This window comes from Drosophila yakuba, chromosome X (assembly GCF_016746365.2).
Source record: "Drosophila yakuba strain Tai18E2 chromosome X, Prin_Dyak_Tai18E2_2.1, whole genome shotgun sequence".
In the NCBI taxonomy this organism is placed as follows: domain Eukaryota; kingdom Metazoa; phylum Arthropoda; class Insecta; order Diptera; family Drosophilidae; genus Drosophila; species Drosophila yakuba.
In genome coordinates, this window is record NC_052526.2 from 449,168 (window position 1) to 473,010 (window position 23,843).

Genomic DNA, 23,843 nt, shown 5'->3' on the forward strand with positions numbered 1-23,843 from the left:
TGGGGTGCCGGTCTATAGTACGTACTATAATGTATAGTAGGTATAGTACGTATCGATGGGGCGTATAAACATGTTGGACAAACAATAAATATGGTCTTGATTATGGTTGTTAGCTACCGTTCTGCGATTGGCACCGTAGTCCGTCCAGTTCGCCTGATTACGGCACCAGAACAGCACTCGATGGCTCGGATCGAATCGGATCGGGTTGGGTTGGATTGGGAATCGACGGATCGGGTGGCGGATGAGGGTAATGGCCATAAAGCCAGTGGGGCCGATAACGGGAGCGGCCAGAAATACAGGGTAATCATCGGATCTGGCCCCGGCAGGCGGAGCAACTTGTCTGGGGGCTCCGATTTGGAAGCAATTAGCCACCCCACCTCCCCACCACCCCACCACCCCAGCCCCCTTTTCGCCGATAGGTGATGGCAAATCAGTTGGGAAGATATGGACTGCGGCACAGATATCCCACTCTTCGCCGCTTGAAACAGTTGACACAGTTGGCAGAGTTGGCACATAAAGAACTCAAAGTCAAGTAGAGGCGCTGGAGTATCTCATAAAATACAACGAGTGCTATTCTAATAAACGGCAAATTAAATTACTCATCAGTGGACTACTGGCACTTGGGATAAGTGGACCCACATGCTCGTCCATCCATCCATTCACCTACCATCGATCAGCGGCGAAAATAATATTTGCGGTGTATTAATAATCATCAAATGGCTATGGCTATGGCTATGGCCCAGTCATATAGCCACTATATGGAATTGCGAGGAGGGGTATACGAAATCGAAACCGTTTTACACGGCCCATAAACACATCAACTTTAGCTGAAGTACCATAAATATGGCCCCTCCATGTGCCACGGTCTATGGTTGCTCTCCACTCTCCGGTTAATTATACTTTAACGACTTGTTTTTCCGGATCCATCTGAGTGTCCGAATGTCTTACTGACCACAGGGAAGGCTTTACTACACAAGTGGCTGGCTGGGGGCTACTTCTCCTATTACTCCCTTTATGATCCCCTTATGATCCCCTTTATGATCCCCAGTGCGATCCCCTGTGTGATCCCCTGCCTGATGCCCCATTTGTCCGGCGGGAATCGCCAGCGAATTAGCAGCAGTAAGTACCTAATTGCAGCACCCTTTAATGGGGCCCATAACCCATTTAAATGGCCGTACATATATAGCATACTATAGGTGGCCATAAAGTCATCGATTTGCCTTATCTGGCGGTGGGCTGTTTGGGGTGTGTGTTACATAGCAGTGTGGAGTGGCAAAGATCCAAGTACAGCCCCTAATCGCAGCCTAATCATTTGCATACCTGTATCGCGCAAATCGGAGCGGACAGGATGTTGATTGTGCCCGTATATATACTATACTATAGTAACTACCAAACGAAACGAAAGCAAACGAAACGAGTATATGGCCCCGGTGAGTACATTTCAATACAATTCAATGATCTAGATTAGAGTGGGCCAGTGATATAGCCCTGGGCTGAACGGCAGGAGCCTTTCACAATCGTGAAATAAACTAATAATATTCTCTCCCGCCCCCTCGAACTCCCATCCCCTCCACACGAAAGTGGAGCCCCGATAAGCCCGATTTCCACTGCCTGTTGGGCTGTTCGACTGTTGGACAACCCGCGACGTTTACACGCTGCGCCAAGCTGATTGCCTTCTCCCCGGAATCCCCAGACGCCGTACCGCTCCTCGGACGATATCAGCGATATGTCTCACAACCGCTTGGACAGTTATTTGGCCGATCGGCCCGATCCGATCCGATTCAATTCGATTCGATTCGGTTCGGTTTGCCCCCGGTTCGCCACCTCCGCGTCCGCCTCCTCGTCTGCGATGCCCCACCTGGTCAAGCATGCATGACCGTCATGTCAAGTACAAATGTGCAGCTTATCGCAGTGTTAACTACAACTGAGCACTGAGCACTGAGCACTGAGTTGTGCTGAGGGGTCGGGGTTTCCTGGTGGATTCAGTGGCGTTTAATCTGGCATTTTACTCGCTATTGTTCATTACGACAACACTCCCCCCTTCTGCTTGGCCCCAATGGGGAGTTATTCCAGCATCGCTGATCTATATATCTTTTATCTATCCTTTCCCAACCACAGTTCGATCTATAAGTGCTAGTTTCTCATTAAAAGAGTGTTGAGTAACTATCGCTAATGCTGCCTCCTTCAGCTCCATCGTACTTCCTTTGGCTGAATAGGGGGTATCCAATAGTCGTCCTCTCGCATGTTTTCGTAAAAGGGGAAATGCTTCGCAGCGAATGTCCAGCTACAACTACAAACTTTTGTAAGCACCTCTTCATTTACCCATATCTTTTAATGCCAATTGGGTAATGGAAAAAGCCGGCTCCGCATCAGAATTGAAATTGGAATGGGAATGAGCGAGGAAATGATCGAGGAAATGATCGAGGGCCCTCCAGACACTTGTGCCCCAAGAACGGTGCCACTGAATAGATAGAGTGCGAGGCGTGAAGAGGCATTGCTTACAACACTGATCGGAGGTGATTTTCGAATGGTCGGGCCCTAAACTGGAACTCCTTGAATTTGGCATTGATAAAGCTATGGACGGGTGGACATCGGCGACACAGATATAGTCCAGATACGGATACAGGTACAGGTACAGCTACAGATACAGATACTGAATCGCGCTTCCAGTTTGTAATGAAAAATTGATTAAGGCAGGCGTTCTGCCATGGGCTGTATATACAAACGCATATACACAAGCGCAGACGGTCCGATCAAACAATAAATTTATCACAAAATAAACGTCGAAATTAAATACAGAACAAAACAGACCAAGCCAAATCAGGCCAGCAACTGAGCAAATAAATAAGATTACAATTAATAAAATAATCGATAAGTGGCCATTCAGCAACTACATAAATGTGTATGTAGAAGAAGTAGATGGAAATTCTATCAAATACTCCTTTGTATCATAATATTAACTTTCATCCTGGCTGGCTAATCATGACTCACAGGCTAAGCCAATGACCTCTTCTACTTTCCTGACTTCAAAATAAGCTTTATTTAATTGTAGGTGCATATATTTTAGTGAGTGTATTTCCCTAGTCGAATGGATGGTGGAAAATAGGGCCAGGATGAGGAGCTGGATGCGACAGGGAAGGCATTTTCCCACAACTGTCCAATGGGATTCGACCTCCTGGCAGGACTCGTGCCCACAGGCCAAATGCAATCTTAATGACCAAACTCTCCGGCGAACACAATGCCCTGATCCCGCCGTGAAAAATGGGGTTTACAAAGTTGCGGGGCGCAGCTCTAATTAGCCAATGCGGGGCCGTAAATCGGCGGAAGGGCGCGAAAACCAGTGGGTGGGAGTGGGTGGTAGATGGAAGACAGGGGGACGGGGGATGTAAGGCAAATCAAATTAAGGCGCAAGTTGATGGCGCATTTTACAGTCGTGCCTTTCGGGGTGGCGGCGGATGGAGTCTGAGGATTTTAATAATGTTGTTGCTCATTTCGCGACCAGCGTCATTATCAGCATGTAATTTCTCATTTTCATAGTCAATTAAGTCAATCACTCGCCCTTTTGGCCACCGCAAGGCCTTGCAGACCTGAAAGTCGAAAACTGAGAGCTGAGAACTGAGCACTGAATACTGCAGGCCAGCATGGAAAGCATGGAAAGCATGGAAAGCCACCCCTGTTAACACGTCGGCGGTGGCGTGTTTCCGTTTCCGCTTTCCACACCTTTTGTTTATTCGTAACGCAATTTAAAAGCGCCGCGCCGCGCCGCGCGTTTATTGCTCAATTTTGAGCAGAGAAAAGGGCATTAGGTATTAGGTATTCATACACAATCACCGGACTCATCGATGAGCGATGGAGGATGACTGGATAGATTCGCCGGTGGGCAGGGGTTTGGATAAATATACACCCACCCTCAACTCAAGGCAATAACTGTAACAATTTCAAGCACTAAAACGACACGTGGCAGCTGCTTTTAAAATTGAATTTCCTGTCATGTAATCTTGTCCAGAGTCAATTGTTTCTGTATTTATGTATCGAGCATTGTGCATTTGTATGGGTGTGTGTGGCTTTTGCACCACCCCCTTGTTTTTCCGCCCGCACGTGCCGCATTGTGTTTTCCCTGTGTGGGTTTTCGAAAGGTACCCGTTCCCCCCTTCGCAGTTTTGGGGTGCGCCGCGGTCACACTTTCTTATTTATGAAGATGCGGCCAATATGCTGACGATTTGCTGACCCAGTAATACCGAGAGTTTGCTTTATGGGTGTGAATGAGGTTTTATGCATTCACAGATTGACTTTCTAATGGGGTGAGAAAAGCCGGGGGTGGGAAACACGGCGTTACACGCACGGGGGGATAACAAGGATGTGCAGGTCTCTGTGGCATCTGAAATGCGTAATTAATCGGGGGAGGTAATTGAAAAAGTAATATAGTATCAGGACATCATTGGAAAGTTCTCCACGTTTTCCAGACTCCATAGCTTTAAACAACGCAAATCGACAGAGTGCAATGTTATTACCTTTAAAACAACTACCTTTTAAAACTATACCTTGTGTATATTCATTCCCATCCATTCTATAGCTTAGTCAGCTCATTTTTGGAGCGTTTCCCAGCGACCGATGTTCACATGCCTAATTAGCATGTCAATAAGTCGAAAGGGAAAAGGCAACCAGAAATGATTTTACCCCTAATGAAAGCATTAAGGGACAACAGATCGAGGGGAGTTGCATGTGGAATCGCGAGGCGTGCGCCATTAAAAGGCCACGAACATCAATTTATATACTATATTGCATTACCATGATTTGCATAAAGGGCACACGCATACGCATAACCAAACGCATATCCCATATTAAAAAAACACACATACTCGCCACTCCCCCTCAGCCGCGAAATCACGGACAAAACAAAGGGAAACCCCATTAAACCAATATAAATTTGCACTCTCTCATGACCTCGGCGAGTGGCCCTTTCATGTGCTGTTTGTGTTTGTGTTTGTGTTTGTGTTTGGGTTTCTGTATCCTGGTGGTTGCTGCTGTAGTGTCGATCGACTAATTTGAATATAAATATGAATGCGCCGAGCGCCGGTGTTCGCTTGCACCAACCACCTTCCCACGACATCGATACGTAGGATACTATTCTATCCCATGCGATACGATCCCAACCATTAGCAGACAAAAGAACAGCTCGCGAGGCACCTGTAAAGTGGACAGGGGGCAGGGGACACTGGGAGAAAAGATGTGCGCCTTGTTCTTGCATTTCAAAATGCAAATTATTGAATAGTCACTAGCCAGGCTAAGATCAGCATGGGTACAACTGTCCGCATCGCCCGAGATGATCGAATGTCAGATACCTGGGAAGTAGAGACTCGTAAACATTTTTCCTCTGTGGAACCTGGATGGCGAGCCCACTCCTTCTGCAAGTTCAACCTCTTTGGCCTTTTATTGCATTATTATTGGTAAATAAACAAACACGATCGCAGGGACGAACAGAATCGGCGGGAAATCAATCAATGGAAATACAAATGAAAATAAAACTGGAAAGGCTCTTCGGTGGCAATTAACGACGCCGGCAATCTGGTGGCGATAGATAAGTGAGTGAACGGAAGTCATTGAAAGGGTTGCCTCGAAACGTGTCCTCTGCCCCACCCCACCCTCTAACATTTGACCGACTGCGAGCGTGTGTGCCGCCTAATTGCCCGCGACCGAAAGTGGTGGGCGCAACTGAGGGTTTGATCGGAAACTCGAGTAGACGCCCTCCTCCCGCGAATCGGGGGAATCCAAAAGTGTTAGGTTCAAATCTTCGCAAGGACCTGAGTGGCAAACAACAAGGATATTTAAACTTATTACGTGAGAGATGAGAGATATTGTTCTTGATCAGTATCAGCTCTCTTCGAGTCGTTTAAGCCATGTCCGTACGCCTGTCCGTATAAAAGTGGAAAGCTATGCACGTAAGTAAGTAAGGCTTCTCCGGACGTATTCTAGAGTTTCTCAGCACGGCCCATATATTTATTGCAAGAATAAAAGCGTAGAAATTGAGGAAACGAGGGGTGGCGTTTCGGGTTATGGGACTAGGGACGGCCGTAGAGTGGTCAGTGTAGTGAACTCCGAGGAACTCAATAAATCAGGGGGCCAGGAGGGGTCACAGGCGGACAATTGACGTCAACAATAAGTAACTTGTCGACTTGTAATTGAATTGATTGACAATATTTTATGCGAAACCAGAGGCCAGCAGCGAAACATTTCCGGCAAGCAAGAGGGATCCAAGGACCCTTCACGACAGAATTTGTTTAGATTAGCATTAATCGGGTGGTTGGGGTGTCGTTGCTCGATGGACCACTGGGTGAGTGGCCATAAAAAGCGATAAGAAGATTCAATAAAAATACTTTAAGCGGAAAAACAAACTTGAATGGCATAAAAAAAAGAACAGCACGAAAGGGGAACAGCGCACACAAAAAGATTCAACTCCGCCCGCCCGATTGAAAGGACGAATAACGAAAAACGAGAAACGAGAAACGAAAGGGAATCCAGCATGGACAATATGTGCAGGACACCCCCTTGGGCCGGCAAAGAAGGGAAAGAAAGAAACTGCGCTTTTTAACTAATGAAATCGTTTGCTAACGTTTGCTAAATGAAACGTGAAGAGTCAAATCAAATGAAAAGCAGCCAGAAACCAGGGTTTCTTCTCGCCAGCGGAAGCGGAAATGTGTCGCCGTTCAGTGGCAGACAGACCCAAACAGAGCAACAAGGAGCAAACAAGCATCAAGAACTAAATATTTTAAAATCCAATCTCAAATGCGGTTAAGCAAAACCAATTTAAATCCACTTGAGAGGCGAAGCTATCTCGATTTCTGAATTGGCCGCGCTCGGAACTTAAATTCAGTTTTGATGTGTGGCTAACTGTGTGTGCGTTTCCGTTTCCGGGAGTCAGAGGCAGCGACTGCGGCAGCAACAGCGGCAGAGGCAAAGAAAATGTGAAAAATGGAAAATGGAAAACGGGGTGGCGGCACAGTCACTGCGGTCTGCACTCTACACTCTGCTACGCGATTAATATGCTGATTTATTCGCAACGGAAGGGTTGCTTAATTTCCACTGACGGCTCTTTTATTTATTTACTCATCCAGCCTGGACACAAGCCGAAAGTAACTCACATAAACATAAACTTCACCCAGGGCCCGCAGTGCTGGATAGCAGGTTGCAAGAAGGTATATAGGACTCAGGTCGGTCATGAATACTAAGTGCAATTCTCGAAGTGCTCTAAATGTTCATTGTTCAGCCAAGCTATGTTTAGCTAACAAAATTGAACAACATTGAAGTTAGTTACAGTCAGTGAAACATTAACCATTAGACATTAGACTTAATTAGATTATGAAGTATCTATAACCACGGCAATCTCTGGTTCCAGCAAATGCCTGGCCGCAGATATGCCCTTTTCCTTTGCCATTTTCAGCGGCCCAAAAAGATGATCGCTTTAGTTCATTTTTCTACTTGGCTTGTCTCTTCTTTTGGCGGTTTGCATATGCACAAGGCTTGTTTGTTGGACCCGCCAGCCAATTACTGCAATGAACAAACACACAAACACACAAACGCATAAATATCCCCAGCCAGGACAGCTCCGTAGTGCCGGAGTCCTGTGACCTGTCTCGTGCCAGTGGACGACTGGAATTGTGTACTTGTAGTCTGGTTATCAACTCACTTCCGGAACTTAATGGTCTGAATCCTTTGGCTGCCTTGATTTAACCCCAGATCCAGACCCAGACCCGTTTGCCACAGCTCCATTAAAGACAAAACATAGTTTTCCGTGAGATCCTGAATCCCAAATCATTCACATAACTTAATCAACGTTCGATCTTTTGTAATGCCGCCATCCAAACCAACTTATGACGGATATAAAAAGCGATCTAATTGAAACAAGTGTGATGCCAAGGGGTCTGGCGACCCTTAAAATGTTAAGTATCTCACAAAAGCAAGGCGATAACCAGTGACAAATCTAAGCCGGCTTATCGCCAAAATACATAGATACATGGATAAATTCACGCTACAGGATGCCGTCCATCACGGAGCACACTGTCCGATTCCGCCTTCTTTTGTTGGTTGACTTCCCGCCGTCCCGGTTGTGCTTTGTTTTTAATGCACTTTTGATGAAACCATCATGTCACATTACATCAAGCCAAAGCAAACTAAACAGGCAAAGGCAGACAAACAAGTCAAACAAAGGAAAGAATAAAACTAAGCATACAAATGCTTCTTTGGACGCACACGCAGATCCCAGATTCCAGAGCCCAAACGAATCAGCCGAGTGAGTCCTTTGGGTCCTTTAAGTCCTGCGGGGGTGTCGAGCCACAATTCCACAATTTCTTCTTTGGGCCATTTAAAAGCGGCAGCTCAAAATCTCATAAACACCTCGCTCGGCACAAATTGAAATCTGGTTAGCGGGCTGGCAAGTGCCAGTGGAGGGGTGCTAAGCAAACAGTGACACGCCCTCAACGCAGGAGGCTGAGACTCAAAGGACACGAGGTCGCTAAATGGGAAAAGTTCGAGTCGAATCAGAAAACATTCCGTTTTCCACAAGTTCAACTAGGCCATGCTTTCACACTTAGCAATCCAGTTACAGTTGAAATTGAAATTGTACGTAGCGCTATAGACATAGTCACTAGAGTCACTAGCTGAGTAACGGGTATCAGATAGTCGGGGCACCCGGCTATAGCGTTCTCTCTTGTTTTATTATTTTAATAAAAATAATCAGGTTTTTTTCCGATAGAAGTAAAAATAGTTGTCCAAAACTAGAATGTCATACCTCGTTGAATTCGTAATAAAATTTCCTATCGAACTGTGTTTTCAAAAAAAAATTGTATTTTTTTTACTTTTCTTCCAATTTTTGATGATGATATTTGCCGAAAATCGGAGTTCTGTTATTTTGCGACTATAAATATACGTTTTTGATCAGAACTTTTGATATATTGGTCCGAATATGGAATGGCATACCATTCGTTGAGTTCGTAATTAAATTTCCAATCAAACTGTGTTTCCAGAAAACAATACAATTTTTTCGACATTTTTTGAAATTTTTCATGAAAAAGAAATTTTTTTCGAAAATCCTAAAAATTGTGTTGGGAATAGTTAGGTATGCTTATTAGCAGTACAAACAAACACATTTTTTTCGGGGAGCTCGACAAAAGCGTTCTCTCTTGTTTTTCTGTGTGCACGGACACGGAGCTCATGCGTGCAAATCAGAGTGAGCCAATTGCGGCCCAAGGACATGGGACAAGAAGTCAGGACATGCCAGCAGGATATGCCAGATCGCAGGGGTTCTTCAGCACGGCAAAGTGGGCAAAGTGGGTGGAGCACAAACAAATTTATTGGCTCGCCGTTCGCCCTGATGCGTATTAGCTGACCACGTGGGACTCCGCCTGTGGGACAGGACAGGACAGGGCAGGACAGGATTCATGAGGCTGGTTATTCCCCTGCTGACGGATAGGGGTTCCTCGCACAGCGGAGTTCTTTATTGAATCTTTATTGAATTTTTATGGAATCGTTATGGGGATCGTTTAGCAGGAAGGTCGTGCACGTCATTTACAAATGTTTAGTCGAATAAATGAGTTAGGCGGGGTTGCTAAATGTCGTGGGCCAGATTTGGATAAATATTTAGCAGGCATAGCCACAAAAGAGCTCTACAGGGACTAATTAACTAACTTTGTTGTTAAAACAATGATGTAGTTGTATCTGTATTAAATCAAATCAAAAATGCATTACTTTGCCTTGCTACCTATGTATTTACTAACATATCGAATTATGTAAAACCCGTCAATTATACATGGTTTATTGACCCTCAGCATCGATGACCCAACGACTTCAGATCCCGAACAGAGAGCAGAAACCAGGATGGCATTAGGTAACATAGATAGTTGAGGAGGCGACGGGGCACTCGTGACTCTTTGTGGATTCATTGTGACTGTCATTGCAGCCGAGCTGTCGGAATAGCCGAGAAGTCACATGCAGAGCCCTTGGCCTGTTCCATTGTGTTTTTTAGTACTTCCTCGAGCGAAGAACCCTGAACTGACAACAATGGCTAGGCAGCAATGTGTCATGCTTGTTGATTTGTAAGGATGCAGTGCAGCCGCTGGAATTGTATTGACCGGAAAATCATAAAGCTCTTTGTTGCCGAGAGGAAATCAAATCGAAGCGGCCTCGTCATGGAACTGGACCAACTCTTCGAGACCGGAAATGTTGCCCACTGTATTTAATCTCTGTCCGCTCTTCGATTTTCCATTACCCTATTATAATCCTTCCTCCTCTTTTCCTCTTTTTCTCTTTTCCCTTTCTCCCTGTTCCCTTTTTTCGCGTTCCTCCGTCTTTGAAAAGCCGTGGCTTCCGCCGCAAAGTTGCTCCGATCGGCGGCGTCATTATCATGGAAAATTGTTTATAAGTTGACAGGCAGTAAACAGGATTTGCCTGCGCACATCGGAAGTGTCAGAAGCAGCGGAATGTTAAGAAGTCAAAGTTGGACTCCAAATTAGCATCCAACTATCTTTGACAGGAAGCCAACTTTTCCGAATATGTGGGTGCAAGCGTCTGGGTGTCTTCTTAGAATTCTCCTCTAAAAATGTGGGGCAAGTGGGCAAGTCAGCAAGGTGACAACAGGTTCTAGTTCAGCCATAAAATCGTCTACAAATTAGTGTTTCTTTTCTATTGGACTTTGATCATAGACTATACAATTGGCCCATGCCCAACAGCGGTTATTACATGTTTTGTGTTGTATTGTATATCGGGTCGATCTATATCTCTATATATACATTATATAAGTGCTGCCCCCGCAGGAATACGACCAGACTGGGTTACTTGTTGTTGGTGGGATCGGGTTTTCCACGGTTTTCCACGGATATACATATGGCAAATGACCCAGAAATGACACGCACACAAAACGATTTCTCGACGCCTGAATTGACATGACCTGACCTGGATGAGCAATGTCCACCCCTCACTATCTATGTATATAGCTAGATATATATCTGGATTCCAGCCACACCCACACCCAAACCCACTCTCACTCACCACTCATATTCACATCCATATTCGCCAGCGTGTCTGGTTTTCCTTCAGTTGGAGCATATATATGTGTACCACCTGCACAGAGAAAAAAAATGCAGGGCTTTAGAAATGTATTCAAATGGATTAAAATAAGTAAATGATTATGAAGAAAAGTGTGATAGTTCTGCACTCCAAGCATAGGCAATTTAACAAATGTGGTGAAAAGCAATGCAATTATATAATATGTACATAAATACAAGGTTGATAAACTAAAAAAAATGTTTAAAAAAATTGAATAATCTGTCACCCAGCTGCCACAAGCCAGGTTTGTTTGTTTTTAGTGACGTAAAGTTTTAGATTTTCAAGTTAGATTTGAGTGTTTGGTTGCTTTTTCGTTTTGTTTAAAGCCACAAAAATATTTGGTTAATATGTATTTCGAGCTGGTTTAATGGATAATGCAAAAAGTATATTCACAGTTTTTAATACGAGAGCTACATACGTTTTTATTAGATTGTGTAAAGTGACATTCAACATGCATAATTCAATAAGCTAAGTACGTTAAGTTAATAGTAATTTATTTCCGTGTACTATACCGCCGGCTTATCCATTTGTGAAGTCACATTAACCATTATGATTTATCCACATGGGTGGTTGGGTGGTTAGGTGGTTGGGCGGTTGGTGGACAAGGACGAGCGGCGTCCGGTAAGTGCCGCTGTGCATTTGAGTGGAAACTATAGATAATATTTTTATAGTTGCACTGCCACCGATTAAGTGTGTGAATATGTACGTGTCCCTGCATTCGCATTCCTGGCTGCCGGTGGCCAGTCTGTTTCCTATATTAAAATGTAGCCCGAATTGAAATTTATTTTTGCCAATTTCTTGATTTATGACCAAGCATGTTTCTCCATTGCCCCAAGACCGACCATTGCCCGCACTATACCCAGTACTCCCCCGTCCACATAGTACACACAAGTTTTGGTGACTGTCCACTGGTCAGCAAAAGATGCGTCAGCGTTTAATTTCATTTTCGACATGTGCCGGCAAAAGGACAGTTTCACCACAACAAGGAGCCGCCTAATTGACAGATACAATTTGCTTCCTTCTCCGCTGCAACTGCGAGGCGAACAAAAGGGTAGATGGGTGGGGTGTTTAAAGGCTTTTCGAACTACGTGACCTTTGCCCGAACGCACGGACCAAATTAAAAGACACGAAAGCGTTTGATAATACTCGTAGTTCAGTACAAGCAGCTGCAGGTTATTCCATTGCTGCCATGTGCCGAAAAGAATTCAATTAAATATATTTATATTTTGTGAGAAAATATAGTTCATAATTTCTGATCGCCTGCTCTACAATTATTAATAAATGCTACGCCTCGGTGTGCAAGATTATATGATCAAAAACAAAGTTCGCTCAACAATAGCGATGGAGCTAGGACCGCTTTGCTTATCCTTGCAGCTTTGCCTGCCTCTTTTCATTAGCGTCGAGTACATCAATCATCGGCTTGTTTTAATTTTAAAGAAATTGCCCACCCCCTGCGGTGTGGTTTGGACTGTTACTTGAGTCCTCTGTACCATGCCACACAATGCCCACACCATGCCACACCCCTGCCGCCCATCATCCCCCGAAATCCGACCAACCACATCCGGAATCCCAATCCCGCCCACAAAGTGATTGAACCAGCGTACAGAAGCCATCTCTTTCCTGCTCCAAGGGAAATTTCCCTCTCGAGGGAAATTCGCCGCTGAAGGAGCGCCATTTTGAAAGCTTTTCCACCACGCCTTACACGACTCCCACTCCCCCTCCCCTTCCCCACTCCAATTTCCCAGGGGCTGAAGTTTTACTTTTTGTCCGCCTGCCAAGATTGATTTATTTTAATAAGCGACGGCTCAAAACATTTTTGATTACCAAAAATGCAAATTTCCAACGCAGTAAAATTTTATAGCAATTTTAATTTGCTCCCCGCAGCTTATCCAAGTTTAATAAAGGCATTAAAGTTAAAGAAAACAACAACAATCGGGGATTACTTGACTTACTGCCTTTCGCAGCATATTGTTTTTTATGATAGATCGTAGAATTAATCATTTAAAAATACATTTTGTTTATGTTTATGTTTAAATTAGTGTTCTCAATTAGTTGAAATAAATAATTATATATACGCTAAAGCTAGTCCATCTCCTTAATATCTGTATAGTAATGTTTCGTCGTCAAGCTAATCATCCTTTATCGTCGATTTACGCATTAAAATAAACTCTGTACCACGCAATAAAAATAGCTATATTAACACCCATGTACAGTGGAAACAGGCTGGGATAGTCATCGTTGTCCTTGGTAGGATCGGTCCAACACACTTCGAAGATTCAAAAAAAAGATAACTTTATGCTTAAACTTAATACTAGGGTTTGTCTACAAAACCCAAAAACAAAGGTATGTATTTAAATGTAGCAATGTCCAAACTGGGACACTACACGTACGACCATTGTACATGGGCAAGAATATGGAATCAGACGCACTAAAACATAAGGAGCTTTACAGAAAAAAAAGAGTAAATGCTAGAGGAGTTGGTGAAAACATTAGATCGCTCTCCATCGTGAACTGAATATACACAACACCAAAGAATATGTATGCGGAAGAACAAACATATATATTGAAAGCAAAGAAAACCCTACGACTACTGCACTAAAGAGCTCAAGTGGAGGGCAGTAGATGGTCCTTAAGTTCCCTCCTCTAGGTCTCAAAGTATTTGTAGACTGCCGTCACATAGGACATCACCTGCATCCAGTCCGGTCGTTCGATCTGACACATATCATTGATGTTCTGGTAGCGAGATTTTCAGATAATAAGAACAATAGAATAGGAACAAAAGCTTAAGTTGGCCGTGGAAACTCACCAGTGTTGTGCCAATGCCCACGGACTCGGCAGCCGCAAATGCCAGCGAAAAGTTGCGCCGCTTGTTGGCAGGAGTCAGTTGATCGTACGGAATGCGATCCGGCAAATACGAGTGTAAGATAGCACAGAAGGCCAACCCATCGTTCCACGACGAGCTGAAGTTGGTGATGTCAATGTTGCGGTAACCAACTGTTTTGTTCTGGCACCACTTCAACAGGGCGTTGCGCTTTGAACCACCGTTCTTGGCCAGCATGTTTAGCGGGTCCTTCCGTTCGCCTGAGGAACACGAAAAAGTAAACTATAAGATCACGCATACATTTAGCTGATTAAAAGTGCATACCGCTAATAAATGACTTTGAGACGTTGCCAAATGGCAGCCCGCCGCTACTGCTGCTGCCGGCGCTGCTGGGCGTGGCCGGCGTAGAAGGTTGGGAGACGTTCTGCATCTGGCTTTGGGTAGTTGTTATCGCAAGCTGTTGCTGCTGTTGTTGATCGCGCAGCGGCAAAGTGACTTTGGTAGTGCTAGCTGAATCTCCTCCGCTGCCAGATGAAAGATTGCTTCCCTGTCCGGCACCGGCTTGATTGCCCACGTTTACGTGCAAGTTGCTGCTCTGCAGCACAGGCAACCGAAGCTGTGGAGAAATAAAGGTAAAGAGAACTAAATGAGTACACAAATACCGCACTCAAATTTGCTTTTAATTGAATACTCACGCTTTCGTGCCAGTCACTGGAGGGAGGAAAGATAATAGGCGTAGTCCCCAGGTCAGGAGTTCCGCTGTTTAGGCTGGACGTCGAGCTATAGTGTGATTCCGCCTCGTCGGCTTTGCCCTGCTGTGGGACCAAAGGAGTTTCAGTCTAGGGAAGAATAATATTTCACACCTCTTACCGATTTGTTATTCTCAATACTCTCAATGAGCGTTTTGACGGAGAGCCGCGAGTCCTGTCGGCTGAAGCTAAGCTTGCTGCGTCGCGTGGCCATCTCCATCTCACGCTGGACTGTGGATAGCACCGACTGCGGAGTCTCCGACTGCTGCAGTTCTGTAAGGGTAAGGAAAGAGATTAACATTACCGGTGCACCGCATAAACAGAGGGCAACTGGGCTTACGCTGTTTGGTAAGTTTTTCAAGCTGCTGCTCCAACAGTCTGATCTTTTCTTTCTGCGTCTTGTTGTCGAGAACTAGCTGCTCCCGGGCGCTAAGCGCCTCAGTCTTAAAGTCGTTGGCCACTCGCACAGTCATGAGAAGGTCAGCCTGGAACTGCTGCCACTCCTCGGCCTCCTTGCGCCGCAGCTGTGTCTCCTGGTCGAGTCTACACTCTGCCTCACCCAGCTTCAGTTGAACATCGCCCAGATGGCGCTGAGTTTCAGCTAGCAGGGATTGCAACTGGGCTTTGTCCTCCTGATGGCATTTGCACTGAACCTGCAGTTCGGCCACGCGTTCCTCCAGTGCCTGCCATTCGCCAGCTATTTTGTCCTTGTCACGTTGGAGCTGCTCCAAGCGGTATTCCAGGTGAGATACCGCACACTTGGCGTTATTCTTGACCACTTTGCATTCCTCAGTTAAACCGGATAGCTGGTCACGCAGTCTTCTCAGCTCAGCTTGGCTGCGAGAGCACTGATCCTGTAATTCAGCCACACGTTCTTCTAGCGCATCCTTCTCCTTTCTGGCCACATCCAGCACATCGCTCAGGTCTGTCTTGTCTCCTCTGGACAAATCCGCCTCTAGCTCCTCGATCTTTGATCGCGCATTCTCCAGAAGAGTGCTTAATCGACTGATTTCGATGGCTCTCTGCGATATCTCTTCCATGGCCTGCGAAAACTGAGCCTCTCCTTGCCGCCGCTCCGCGTTTGCCGCATCCAACTGAGAATCTAACAGGGCAATACGTTCCCTCTGGCGCTGCAGCTCCTGTTGGCCAGCTTCCCGGGCCTGTTTCACTTCCGCCAGCTCAGATCCCAGTTCCTCCTGCTTGAGCAAAACTGCCTCGCGCTCCTCCTGTGATGTCTTGATCAGATCCAGAAGTTTCTGCTCCCTCTCCGAAGCACTTACTTCAGGTGCAGGCTGCTTGGTGTCCCGAAGTAGCAGCTCTTGCAGCGTGCTGATCTGCGTACGCGATTCATTTAGCTTCTCTGTCTGTCGGCATAGCGACTGGAAGAGCACGTCCTTCTCCTCGGCGAGACGCTCGTTCTCGGTCTGCGTATCCGTCAGCTGGGTTTGCAAGTCGGCCAGCTCCTGCAATGTAGCCTGTAGCTCCTCGTTGGTGGAGTAGTGTGTCTCCTCCATTTGAATGATCTTGTCTTGCAGGCAGGCTACAGAGATTTCGCTGGAGGATGACTGTTTATCCCAATCAGGAGTGAGGCAGGGTGTGCCATCATGCGCATCGTGTGTCTGGATATAGGAACAATATGGGGATAATGTTAGGAGCTGTTGCATCACTAGAAATCGCCTGCAAATACTTACACTGGGCAGGGCTATTGAAGCGGGCGCTGAACTGTGCAGCCGCTGCGAGTCTTGAATGATCTGGTGCTTCTCCGCATCCGACAGCGGTGAGTTTACTACGTCCCGCAGCCGATTGCGCAGAGATTCATTCTCGTATTTCAGATTGCCGATTTCCATCTGGGCCTTTTCCTGTAGACTCTGTAAGCACAAGTATCAGACTGATCAGTTTTGTTTCTTTATTTTCTCGCTGGGCTGCGTTGATGTGGCTGCTGTTGCATTACGACGCAAAAGCAGACTACAACAGCCAATTAAAGGAGCGCTATGTGTCGCATTTAATATTCACGAATAAGTGAGGGTGGCGAAGCGCAGCGTCCAAGATCACGGCTTAACTGAGAATACTCTTTACTAACGCTTTTTAACCCGGTTATAACCTTGTTTTTCATAGGATTGCTAACTAAGAACAATACTTTTCGGACTTATTCAAATATAAAGATTAACTCTGAAACTATGTTATTTTAGCTAGTAAATTGAAATGGCTCACTTCCTCTAACTTAAATTTCTAGACCGCCCCCTTAGTGCAAGTGTATATGATGACTTGATGACTTTATCAACGCGGCAGAGGCAACAGAAACATCAATCAGCCGTGACAACACAGCAGCAACTTGTGGTTAGCCAGCGTCCCCGTTTTCGCTTGCCGTGCGCACCCCCCGTTAGCCGGCCCAACCATCTACACCCCCTGGCGAACTTTAGCGCACCTGCATCTTAACCAGATCGCCCTTCAGCTTGGCCACCTCGCTTTGGTATGGCAACAGCTCCGTGATGCGTGTCTCCAGTTGCGTTTGCTCGCTTCTGAATCTCTCCAGCTGTTTGTGCAGCTCCTGCATTTTGTTGTTAGCCTGTGTGGTTGAGTTTCGATTAATATATGAAAAGTGGGCAGCAAATGGAGACCTAACTTACCTCTAGTAGTTGCTGTTGTTGCTGTTCGTTGTTGAGGAGTTGCTGTTGCTGCTGTTGCTGGTAGCTGCTGGCTGCCACAGCGGCAACAGCAACGGCAGCTGCTGCTGCGGGAAAAGCGCTGACCGGACTATCAGCACTGGTGCTGCTCCCGTTCGCCGATGTTGCTGTTGCAGTGGCCGTGGCTGCTGCTGCTAGTTGCTGGTAGAAATCTGCTGCAGCGGCGGCAGCAGCGCCACCATCTTGGAGTGCGGCCAATGCGTTGTTGTTATTGATGTTGCTGTTGCTGGAGCCCCCAGTCGCTGAAGCCTGCGGCACTGCTGCCAGGGAAGTCATCAGTGGTTGCTGTGGATCATGTAGCTCAGGTGCATTGCTGTGTGGCTGCTGCACTGGCAACTGCTTTGGCTGCTTTTGTCCCTTGAGCTTGGACTTCTTCTGAGGCAAGGTGTTGCTTTGAGGCTTCTGTTGCTGTTGTTGCTGCTGCTGCTGCTGTAGCTGTAGCTGCTGCTGCTGTTGGCGCCTCTGTTCCTGCTGCTGGTTGGTCAGGAGTAGCGCCCCCTCGTCTCCCACATCCACGCCCCTTTCGTAACTGCCGGTCTCCTGGGGGGCGTAAAACTTTGTAGTTGCTGCGGTGATGCTGTGCTGCTGCTGCTGCTGTTCGTGGGCGGTATTTAATGAAGTGCTCGATTGCGACTTCTGCCGATTGTTGTTGGAGGAGTTCTGCTGCTGCTTGTGCGACGAGTTGGAGGAATGGGAGCTGGAGGTGCCCTGTCCTCTGCGGAACAAGGATTTCAGTTTGATCATCTTGCTGCCAGTCGTTCCTTGCTCGTTGCAAAACGTGAACCATCAACAATATACTTGTTGCTTTTCAACTTATTTAATATCAACCATCATATGCCTTTATTGTGGCTTGTATACTAATTGCAGTCTGTTGTTAAACTCGATTACTTTGATCTTTTATCGTTCGTAGTGCTTTTAATGTTTCCTAATGTGTAATTATACAAATTTTACTAAAATGTTCGTTTTTTTTTTTTCGTTTGTCGTTGAATGTCACTTGTCGATATTTGTTATTATTCTTGTTATAAACTTATTTCGTTCAGAACGTGTACTGCAAGACGGGCGACGAATGAGTCAATGGATGAATAGAGAAAAGCGGGCTTGAAATTAGATTTCACAAGCAACAGATGCTCGTGTTGCATGCAACATCAGCAAAAGTATACAACAATACAACCCGCTTGAAACGGCGAACAATCGCACTGCATTGTTATTGTGACTGGGAGAGCGGCTAAGAGAGATAGAGAGAGAGAGAGAGAGAAAGATAAAAGAGAAATCAAAACAAACGCACAATCGCATTTGCATTCACACCCGGTTATCGTCGAAACTGAAGTTGTGTCCACTTCTATCAGTTCATTCTTGGCGTACATCTCGGGTTCAGTGCTGGAATGGTTATGGAATGGGAATAGAAGCCACAAAGACACATTGCATTTGGGCCCGGGCGCTGCTTCAACGTCAACAATTCGACAGCCGCACTTGAACACACTGAGAGTCACACGTACGCTTCTGGTTCTGGACAAACGGGGCCAAGTCACCAGCCACCAGCAGAAGTCAGAAGTTAAATAAGTGAATATGAATGTACATGGCTTGCGAGAACGGGGATCGCCTTCCCCGCGGATAGTCCGCGCGAATCACCATATCCTTGATCTCTGCTGTGGGCGTTGGGCTTGTGCGCGCGAGAGAGGACTCTTTCTCTTCACCCACTGTCCACAGAGACCACCCCACCTCTCACCTCTCCACACTCTCTCGAAGCAGGGGCAGTGTGCGTGTGTGCTTTCACATGCACGCCGAATTACTCATGTCACGAAGCGTCACGAAAACGGAGCGAGAAGACAACAGGAGAACAAAATGAACTGCAACTGAACAAATGGCATTGCCAGCTGACCGCAGCGGAGCTGCACTTGCAACGGGCCGAACAGAGAAGTGTTGCAAAACAGACAGATCTCCAGATTTCGCTGGTTTGCCATTTATGGCCTCGAATGATTTTTGTTCGGATTTCTTTTTTGTGACAGCGACCCACGCGAAACATACAAATTGTGTATTTCACTTTGGGCCAAAAATTGAAACGCAAACAGTGGAGTGACATCATGCTGAGCACGAACGAAAAACGAAATTAAATTCATGTATTCAGAGGAACACATTTTCTGCCTAATTGCTGATGGACACGGGAGTTTTCCTTATCACCTGGCCGGGGGTTTATCTTTATCATGTTTGCACAGCGATAAGTTGGATAATTGGACAGTATACACAAGCACGCATCCGACTTGGCCTTGGAATTCTTATTTTCAGCAGCAATTTAAATGCGCGCCCAAATTCGGGCACTGTGCAATACTCAAAATGCAACTGCGGTGCTGGGAGTGAGGGGCAAAACAGGATGTTGGGAGAGCGAGGGAGAGCGGAGATCTGCTTGCCCTTCAACGAGAGGCAGCGACAACAATGGAGTTGCCAGAAAGGGAACAGTAATTGAATGAAAATCAGAAAGAGAGAGCGAGAGAAAGGTGGATAATGAATCAACGCGTCAACAATCAAACATTAGCAATGCTGTTTAACTATGTACACCAGATAGCTGTAAAAGGAATTTCTTTTCCTTTTCACACTCTCTTTCGTAAAAAAAAAAAAAAAAAAAAAAACTGCAATACGCCAACAAAACGAAAGGCCAACTTTACACGCACACCTATACGCTGCTCAAACAATACACGCACACCTTTACACGTACACGTACACGTACGTACCGAGCGAAGAACTTTGTTGCTCATTGCCAATTTGTTATAAACCTTAACTCCAGCACATATTTCGTTGGGAAACAGTAAACAAAAATAAAGGTAAATCACGCAAAACGAGGTGAGCCACGCACGACACCAAATAAGAGAACAACTGACGACAAAGCGACGCGCGTTTCGGTTTTCTGCTGCTTCCCGACAACAACAAGTGTCTAGTCGACGGCGGCTATCGATATACCCGATAACACTTAACGCCGGGGCGCTGCGGTCAAGGCGCATGCGTGACACGATGTTCAACACTGGTTGGGCGCGAAGTACTAGCACTTTTAAATCGTTAAACTTATTATTGCAAATTTTATTAAAATAATAAACTTATACTACTAATAAACCTAAACTTTGTACAAGGCTTAATTACTTGACCTTTTTGGACAAGGCTAAAAATAATGTCGATGAAAATAATAATTAGGCAATAACTTATTTGGTTTCAATGAACTCTTGCCCATCGAAATTCTCCCCAGTGCACAGAAATAAATTCAGCGGCTGAGTAATTTAAACTATAACTATAAATATTTCACGAATACTATATGATGTAGATGAGCTGCTGAGCTCCAGAACTTTTAACGACGAAATTGGCTAGGGATTTTATTTTCCCTCAGTGTCGCCCAGTTGGATAAGTCTTCCACCCGTTCTTCCGAGCTTTTCCTCAGCTGCCTCTTTTCCAGCGTGCGTCTTATCAAAAACAAAGCAGCAAAGCTGCTAAAGCAACCGCAAGAAGCAGCAAAGCGTGTCTGCAAAGCGTGTTCGTGGGAGAGGGGTTCACTCGCGGCTTTCAGCATTTCTGCCACTTCCACGTTTCTTCGCTCTTTCCCCACCCCATTTCTCTTTTATGATTTGTATTGCTTGCAAGCTACGTACGTACATACATACGTAGCTTAGAGGTCTATGACCAAGAGGCCAGGCCGAAACAGAGCTTACCGCCCGTCCCCCAAAATATTAAAGAAATGATAATGAATAAAAGAAGCTGAAGGTTTTTCAGTTGGGCTAAATGGGGGGGGTTCAAAGCCACCGGCCATTCACTGGCGTGTAAAAGGCTAAATATCTGTAAGATTTCGTTTTTTCGGTGGCACCCAATTACTTTCCAGCCAAATTTGGTGGAGTTCTAACGCCTTGGAAATTGGAAGAGATTTCTGTGACACAGCGTTTACAAATGTTACGCTTTGGCGCGCCAAAGAAATGTGTTGACGATATCGGTGCTTTTCCCACACTTTCAGGAAATTACGCGGATCAGATGACAGAACACAGATCTTTCAGCAGAGATATCAATTTACGAGGTGACCTCTCTCTTTCTTTCAAAATGTGTCCCAAGAACACGAGCGAGTTTAATGGGCCTGGAAATACAAGTTAAAGGATCCCATGGCCATGTGCCCCTTGCTTTCGAGGTGGAACTTAGTGGGGAAGTCTGTAAGGGTGGGGATAAGGGGAGGGTTAAGGGCAAGGAATAGCGATTTGAATAGTTTTGCAGCCACTTTTCGCCGCTGCAGCGGACTGCGCAGTCGCGGCGCACTGCGTGTTTACCGTTACCACTCGAATTAGACGCGGGTCTTTTTTGATATTTATGTGTATGTTTCTGTTCGTGTTTATCGACCTTTGTTCGCTCCGCTTGTCTTACGTACATTGTGTGTTGTTGTACGAACGGCGGACACAATAAATTATTTTTAGAAAATGGTTTCGTTTTCGCTAATATAAACATTTATGCGTGGCTCGGAGTTTTAAAGTTGCTTTGTTGATGGTTTACGTTTTGCTGCGCTGCTTACGTCTTTGTTGCTAGTGCAGAAGCAGAAAGTGGAAGTTTCAAAATTTCACTTTCCCGAAATTGATATAATGCTCTTTTGATGGTTATAGTATTAAAAACCACCAGCAACAACGATCTGCTTTATGCTTTACATTTCTTTGCGTTTTTGTTTCATTATTCTACTCACCCTGCTTCCCGCGGCGAATGTAGAAAATGAAGAAGTGCTGAAGAGAGAGGCAGAGGTGGGGGCGCGGAGGCAGCCGAAATCAAACGGTTCTTCTCCTAGATTGGCCCTTCCTTTTAGATGTATTTAACTGTATATCCGTGGTTTCAAATCCGTTGTTTTCGCGTGTACTACTCTATTTGTACGCACTTGCACCTTAGATTTTTTGTTGTTTCTGGACACCAAAAAAACAAAAACAAAATAGATCGAAGGCTCGGGCTACACACACACTGAACACACTCGAAAAAAAACAGCTGGCGCGTTAATTACATTAAAAATTCGCAAGCGAAACCTTCGAACAATGGCAGAAATGCAACTAATTAGCAATTATTTGCAGATTTCTTTGTTTCTTTACGCTTCTTCTTTGCACAAATTCCAATTAGACGATGCGGCGGCAGCCATCTGCAAATGCCATTTGTTGTTGAGTCCCGTTATTTTGCAGACAGAGCAAGTGCAGTTATAGGCGAAACTGGGGGAGCGGACGAGCGAAAGAAATAGCCAATGACCTCCCCTTGATGACGGGCTATTAATATTCATTTACATGGCTTTCCTTGACTTGTTTTTGTGTGCAGTGGAACACATGACTCCACACAGGAGGATGCTGCTGTTTGATTTGTTGCTTTATTAATAGAAGTCACACAATTGCCAATCTCCGATTGGATTCACAGCCGCTCGCGGGGACACCACCGATTGCCGGACTACCGGAGTTGTTACTTGGTTAGTTAACCAGCGCCTATAGCCGCGATTAGTCCCGTTGCAGCCTGCCAATATGTTACGCTTTTGCTTTTGGAATTTGTTATTGCGGTGGCTTGTTATCGCTTAACGATACGATTTGTCCGCGGTCAACGTCGCGTCGCTGCTTTTTGTTGTTGCGTTTTGTTATTGTTGTTATTGCTGGAGATGGGAGATCTTCGATTAGTTTCACTTTTTCGCTGCCTTAGTGTGGCCGTTGCCAGAGTGTCTCTAAATACCAAAGACGAAAGCTACCTTACTTTAAATTTTAAATCATTTTAATTATATATAAAGTTTGTAAGTGGAATTTCACAAAAAAGTTAAGAGAGTCGTGGGCAATAAATGATGAACCTGCCGCTAGGCGTCGCTCTCGTGCATTCTCCCACACACCAATTTCTAACACAACACAATTAAGTCCTATTTATAAGCTTTATTGGTAATAAACGTACGCTGGCTAACAAAAAAATTGTGGTTCACTGCACCAGTGGGCGCTCCAGTTACTCCTTGACCCGCTCCACCTCGCTGGAGTCGAACGGCACCTCCTCCACCTTGTGGAACCCGGAGAACCTGATGATCTTGCCGGTGCCCTCGACCTTCAGGTGCCGGGCGAACTGCTGTGCCGGCGACAGGGCCAGCTCCTCCTCCGTCTTGTAGCCGTAGAACTTGGCCCAGTCGTTGCGCCCGGTGTAGACCATGTAGCAAACGAGGCCGAATGCCTGCCAGGCCAGAACGGCGTATCCGATGCTCAGACGCCGCTTCCACAGCTCCGCCCGGTGCTCCGGTATGGGATTCGTGTTGCGCCTCACCCAGCGGCGCAGCCATTTCATCTCAAACAGCGCCATTTATTGTTTATTTGCCACAATTATTGAGTTTGTTATGTAAAGATACAAAATGTAAACAAGCGACAAGCAGCTGGCAGCCAGGGTTGCCACATAGTTCAAATCGACCAACGGATTCGAACCAAGGGTGCAAAGAATGAATAAGTTGCAAACGCAAAAAAGTTGAGCTTATTTTACACGACAAATTTTAAA

At 45.7% G+C, this 23,843-nt stretch overlaps 2 protein-coding genes and 1 long non-coding RNA gene across 3 annotated transcripts in view; all 3 read right to left on the reverse strand.

The window, feature by feature from the left end:
• The window catches only part of LOC120322426, a 66,658-nt gene extending 43,664 nt beyond the window's left edge, over positions 1-22,994 (reverse strand). Inside the window, exons 1-2 of the long non-coding RNA XR_005562230.2 lie at positions 22,045-22,994; positions 11,041-11,112 (exon numbers count right to left, since the gene is read on the reverse strand). This is a non-coding gene — a long non-coding RNA (uncharacterized LOC120322426). The remainder of the gene's footprint in view (positions 1-11,040; positions 11,113-22,044) is intronic.
• LOC6523814 (cytospin-A) lies at positions 13,037-18,410 on the reverse strand. Its single transcript, XM_002099653.4, has 9 exons — positions 17,295-18,410; positions 17,093-17,233; positions 16,359-16,535; positions 15,008-16,286; positions 14,789-14,940; positions 14,614-14,733; positions 14,243-14,534; positions 13,904-14,178; positions 13,037-13,830 (listed from the first exon to the last, which is right to left on the reverse strand). The coding sequence occupies exons 1-9, from the start codon at positions 18,093-18,095 to the stop codon at positions 13,741-13,743; spliced, it is 3,327 nt and encodes a 1,108-aa protein (XP_002099689.2). The 5' UTR covers positions 18,096-18,410; the 3' UTR covers positions 13,037-13,740.
• A 228-nt stretch (positions 22,995-23,222) lies between the features above and the next one.
• Positions 23,223-23,741, reverse strand: LOC6523815. Its single transcript, XM_002099654.3, has one exon. It carries the CDS (start codon positions 23,652-23,654, stop codon positions 23,310-23,312), a length of 345 nt encoding a protein of 114 aa, XP_002099690.1. The 5' UTR covers positions 23,655-23,741; the 3' UTR covers positions 23,223-23,309.
• Between the last annotated feature and the right edge of the window lie 102 nt (positions 23,742-23,843).

What these genes read in the sequence shown, in the direction of transcription:
- LOC6523814 (XM_002099653.4), bottom strand. Translation starts at nt 18,095, where the DNA reads ATGATCAAACTGAAATCCTTGTTCCGCAGAGGACAGGGCACCTCCAGC. An exon ending in AACAACAGCAACTACTAGAG is followed by an intron (nt 17,234 to 17,294) that starts GTAAGTTAGGTC and finishes TCAACCACACAG; the next exon opens with GCTAACAACAAAATGCAGGA. An exon ending in GTATTGAGAATAACAAATCG is followed by an intron (nt 14,734 to 14,788) that starts GTAAGAGGTGTG and finishes TTGGTCCCACAG; the next exon opens with CAGGGCAAAGCCGACGAGGC.
- LOC6523815 (XM_002099654.3), bottom strand. Translation starts at nt 23,654, where the DNA reads ATGGCGCTGTTTGAGATGAAATGGCTGCGCCGCTGGGTGAGGCGCAAC.